Raw genomic sequence first — 4,211 nt, 5'->3', positions numbered from 1 at the left:
CCCCCCCCCCCCCACCACACGGTCTGCGCAGCCTGGTGCCGCAGACAAATTTCCAAGGCGGGATCAGTCCAAGGCACCATCTGGTCTGCCCGTCTGCTGCCTGCACCCCCACCCTCCCCTTCATACTCTCCCACCGTCCCTCCCCCAGGGCACCCTGCAGAAGTTCGTGGACGACTTGTTTGAGACCTTGTTCAGCACCGTGCACCGGGGCAGCGCCCTCCCCCTGGCCATCAAGTACATGTTTGACTTCCTGGATGAGCAGGCGGACAGACACGGCATCCATGACACAGATGTGCGGCACACCTGGAAAAGCAACTGGTAACCCCTCGGGGGGCCCAGGGGGAGCTGCGGCCTGGAGAGGCCGCGAGGTGTGGGAGGTGGGACCGGCCCGGACCCGGGAGATGCGGGGAGCCCGTTCCTCGCGGGGCCGGGTACTCTGAGGTTCCTAGAACAAATAGCGCACATATGCTCTGCATCCCCAACACGGTCCCCGGGCTGCCAGCGCCCAGTGGGGCCCGCCTGGCTTAGGGCCCAGCACCAGGACGCGTGCTTGAGCTCTGCCCTTTCAGGTGGAGATCCTTTCCCAGGGAGCACTTCCTCCCTGACCCTGAGACCTCTGGTTCTCAAGAAAGGATGCTGGAGGAACCTACATAAGGAGCCACCTTTGGACCGAGCTGCACAGCTACAGAGCCAGTCAGCGTCAGGCATTCTGAGGGGGGGCAGAACCCACGGCCCTTCCTGAAGACGGGGAAGCCCTGAACTGAACATAGACCCTGGGGAGAGAGCTTGCACCTGCTATAGATTTGAGCCCACCAACCGGGAGGATGTCGTTGCAAACTTGATCCCTTAAGGCCAAGTTATTACCCCGGCGCCATGGCTTTCAGGAAGCAGCGGGCAGGATGTCCTGCAGGCGTGACTCTTCCCTAAGGTAACCTCGGCAGCCAGACCGCGGTGGGACAAGCGGCTCCCGCAGGCCCCTGGCAAAGGACTCTTCTCTCCTCGGTTTTAGACCCGCATCGCCAGCCAAGCTAAGGACTGGCTCTCAGGTCAGACGGGGCCTGGCCAAGAGCCGGACTCAAAAACCTTCCTCCAGGAAAGAGCACGGAGAGGGGAGAGCGGAGGTCCAGGCATGTGGGTTGGGCAGGCAGCCCGCACAGCTGTCTGGAGTCAGCGATCTCCTCAGAAAACAGAGCCGACACAGATGGGCCCCGGCTGTTATTTGGGAATCAAAAATCCTAGCAACCGGCAAAACACTTTGGGAAAAACCAACCCCCATCCCATATAATCCTTTCTTCTCCGAGATGCTGTGGTTGCTGGCCCTCTGGAGCCCGCAGCTTTGATCACAGGATAGTGAAATGGGGAGATTCCGGTGGCCGGTGGTCGCGGGGGAGAAGCCCACGGCGCGCCTCAGCAGGGCAGGCCTTTCGTCTGGATTCCCGGGGGCAGAGCCCTGCCTGTCTCCTTTGCTTTGGAAGACTCCCCAGCCCAGTGCTGCGGTTTCAGGGACATGAAGAGAAAGTTCTGGATTATGCCCGTCTCTCTGCCTTCTGTTGCCAAGCGGGCCCCCGTCATGGAAATGCCCTGCCCTGGACCGCCATCTCAGGCCAGAAGGACAAGCCCGGGAACAAAGCTCACTCACGCAGGAGCCCGGGAGCTAAGGCCCTGCGGGCAGCTGGAAGAGAAGACGAAGCTGGAAAAGGCACAGAAACCGCAGCTGTTCTGATTTTGAAGGGGAATAAATGGGCTTGTCCCCCTCAGGGCCTCAGGAGCAGAGAAAACTCATTCCCCTCTGACTGTAACTTCCCAAGCCACAGAAGGAGCACTCCTAACGACTGATCGGTTCCTCTTCGGGTGGGAAAACGCTGAGCTACACTGAGTCGTTCCCAGCATGCCCACAATGGCCTCCTCTCCTCCCTCTGCCCCTGCCCAGATAGAGGAGAGCCCCGGGGAGAGCCCTGAAAGAGGCGCCCCCTGGGGGGCCCACTCCTCCGCCCCACCCACCGGGCCTGGCCTGCCCTGGGAAGTGGCGCAGGGGGCCAGGCTGGGCGGCAGTGCAGGTGGCGCCCTTTGTGGGGCTCCGAGGCAGCGCCTGGGGCTGCTGGCTGCGTCCTTCCGGATAACGGCCATGGCACTGTGTAAAGGGACTCCAGGAGTCTGGGGGCTTTGTTCGAAGCTCTGAGAAAACCGTGCAGTTCTCTGTACTTAGGCTTCCCTGGGGGCCTGGGAGCCTTTGGCAAGGGCTGCCGGGAGGGAACAGAACCCACCTCCGTCTATCTACCTCTCGGTAGGGATCAGGGTCGGCCCCCCCTGTTAGGGTACGATGGCGCCTCTCCGCTTCTCCCAGGGTCAAGAATCAGGCTAAATTAGCAGCCCTGGCTGGCCCAGTCCTCTGTGATTACATTCCCTTGCCCTTGGGAGAGAGAGGTTTCACTTGTAGAAGGAGGAGAGGAGTGTTAGTGGACGACACCAGGGGCGCGGCGGAGGCTCGGCCCTCAGGGTCCCTTCTGCCTTTACCCACAGCCTCCCTCTGCGCTTCTGGGTGAACGTGATCAAGAACCCCCAGTTTGTATTCGACATCCACAAGGGCAGCATCACGGACGCCTGCCTGTCCGTGGTGGCCCAGACTTTCATGGACTCCTGCTCCACGTCAGAGCACCGGCTGGGCAAGGACTCCCCCTCCAACAAGCTGCTCTATGCCAAGGACATCCCCAGCTACAAGAGCTGGGTGGAGAGGTCAGTAGCTTCCCTGGGACAGGCCCACACCCCTGCCTGTCTGCTCCATTCCCCACGCTGTGGGTTTCACTGAGGACTCACAACCGTGTTTGAGGTACCTTCGGATCTCAGGTTCCCCCCCTTCCCCCTTGTCCAAGCTTCCTGGTAGAGGAAGGAGGGGAAGCCCTGTGCCCTTGGAGCTCAGACCATTATCGTTCTGATTACCTGTTATTGAGCACATGCTAAGCAACCATTCCTGTGATAAAGATTTTTTATGCGTCCTCTCATTATAATATCCAACAGAGTGGCAAAGTAAGTATTGTTGTCATCGCCATTTGACTAATGAGGAAATTGAGGTACAGAGAGGCTTAGTAACTTGCCCAAGGTCACCCAGCTAGCAGGTAGTAGAGCTGGGATTGGAATACAAGGAGTCTGGTTGGAGTCTGGTCAGAGTCTGGGCTTTTGTGCATTCTGGGGGGGGGGGGGGACCATAGTGGGAGCTCGGAGCTAGATGGAGTCTGGCCTCCTGAGCAACAGTCTCCAGGCCTCGCCCTTAGCTTGAGGCAAGAGGCCAGAGGAAAACACATCGAAAGAGACATTGGAGGCAGGAGTAACTGGGGACATCCAGTGCTCTCGAGGGGCCCGAGGTCGGAGTAGTGTAGGCAAATGTGTGCCAGGTCCCCGTTACGGAGTCTGTCCTCTCTATGGCAGATACTATGCAGACATTGCCAAGCTCCCCGCCATCAGTGACCAGGACATGAACGCCTACCTCGCTGAGCAGTCCCGTCTGCATGCTGTGGAGTTCAACATGTTGAGTGCCCTCAATGAGATCTACTCCTACGTCAGCAAATATAGCGAAGAGGTAAGGCAGGGCCCTGGAGGGGACAGAGACTGACACGCAGCCAGAAAGGCAGTTAAACAGAACGCCTGGTCCAGCCTCTAAGTAACAGCGACAGAGGGTAATTTAGAGAAAACACTCATGGAATCAAAACCCATGAGCTCAAAAATCATTACCATTCCCTTAGAAGGTAGCCTTATCGTCTCCAACTCATCCAATGCTTTCTTACACATTCCATTGTCTTTCACCCTTTGGCAACATAATAAACAAGACTTTGATGATGTAATTAGTTTTCCTTTCAAAGTGTTGGACAATTAATTTCATTCTTTCTTAAACAGTGAATCAGACTATTCTTTGCACTTGGGCACATCCGTCAGTTACATTTTAGGTACGCAGGTAGACCTTAACATGAGGACAGGTTGAATAAGACAGCTTCAGAGGATTTACAAGACCTGCATTGACACTGTACCTGAAATTAGCATTAGGAATAATAATAATGATAATGATAATGATAATAGCTAATACTTAGCACTTCATCGTATATGCCAAATATTGTTTTATTTCTTTAAAAAAATTTTTTTTTACATTTATTCATTGTTGAGAGACAGAGAGAGAGAGCACAAGCGGGGGAGGGGCAGGGAGAGAGGGAGACGCAGAACCC

At 56.4% G+C, this 4,211-nt stretch overlaps 1 protein-coding gene across 1 annotated transcript in view; it reads left to right on the top strand.

Moving 5' to 3' along the window:
• Positions 1 to 4,211, top strand: part of PLXNA2 (plexin A2) — a 191,433-nt gene that overhangs the window by 181,429 nt on the left and 5,793 nt on the right. Inside the window, exons 28-30 of the mRNA XM_040446320.1 lie at positions 149 to 318; positions 2,521 to 2,733; positions 3,424 to 3,574. Of these exons, the coding sequence (XP_040302254.1) occupies positions 149 to 318; positions 2,521 to 2,733; positions 3,424 to 3,574 (534 nt within the window). The remainder of the gene's footprint in view (positions 1 to 148; positions 319 to 2,520; positions 2,734 to 3,423; positions 3,575 to 4,211) is intronic.

The sequence above is a fragment of the Herpailurus yagouaroundi genome, unplaced genomic scaffold (genome assembly GCF_014898765.1).
Source record: "Herpailurus yagouaroundi ecotype Mexico unplaced genomic scaffold, PumYag 195, whole genome shotgun sequence".
NCBI classification, from domain to species: domain Eukaryota; kingdom Metazoa; phylum Chordata; class Mammalia; order Carnivora; family Felidae; genus Herpailurus; species Herpailurus yagouaroundi.
The sequence above is the reverse complement of the archived record's forward strand: the minus strand, read 5'-3'. Positions and strand labels throughout refer to the sequence as shown.